General features: G+C 24.3%; 1 protein-coding gene across 1 annotated transcript in view; it reads right to left on the bottom strand.

The window, feature by feature from the left end:
• The window catches only part of LOC108579058 (serine/threonine-protein kinase tousled-like 2), a 77,727-nt gene that overhangs the window by 75,919 nt on the left and 1,087 nt on the right, over positions 1-721 (bottom strand). Inside the window, exon 2 of the mRNA XM_017942492.1 lies at positions 269-313. Within this exon, the coding sequence (XP_017797981.1) occupies positions 269-299 (31 nt within the window). The 5' untranslated portion in view covers positions 300-313. The remainder of the gene's footprint in view (positions 1-268; positions 314-721) is intronic.

The following is a 721-nucleotide window of genomic DNA, read 5'->3' on the forward strand; positions in this document are numbered from 1 at the left end:
GTAATATAACATAATATAATATATATATAATATTATTATAATGTTGTAATGTACAATTTTATAGTTTAGTTTTAACTATAATATAAAATGCAAAAAAATTTGTCAATTGTACTTCTTTAAAGCCTTATATCCCTTACAGCTTTTAAAATAATGTATATTTTATATCATTTTAAATCGCAGTGTATTGCAATACTCCATGTAATATAGTTATGTTTATTTAGTATCAACTAAAGATGTATTCATGCAATATAATTTTCATAAAACTTACCACCACCAGAATTCCAACAATTATCAGTCATCCCTGCTTATCCATCTGCAAAGTTGGCACTACATTATTACACTGACATCCAATTTGTTCTATTATGTCACATCACAATTATCTTCATCAGAAATATGCACTCTTAATACACTTTTCATGAACTTCTTGCAATCGATAAATAAATCCTTAGCTGCGTCGAATCTTAGTACACCAAGGAGAGCATGTTTTTCATTACTGATTTCACAACACTTTTAATGAAATATCAAATGACTTCAAACAATCATACTTTTTATATTTTACATTTTATATTCAATAATATTTAGTTGACTTATTTTTAGAAATGTAGTACATTTACAAAATTACTTTACGTGATATTTCAGAAAATGTACTAACAATTTTTGATCTTTAATACTTTGTTCTGTTTTATTTATTCTAACAAAAAAATACTTTAAGAAAGAAATA

The sequence above is a fragment of the Habropoda laboriosa genome, unplaced genomic scaffold, assembly GCF_001263275.1.
Source record: "Habropoda laboriosa isolate 0110345459 unplaced genomic scaffold, ASM126327v1 scaffold42, whole genome shotgun sequence".
NCBI lineage: Eukaryota > Metazoa > Arthropoda > Insecta > Hymenoptera > Apidae > Habropoda > Habropoda laboriosa.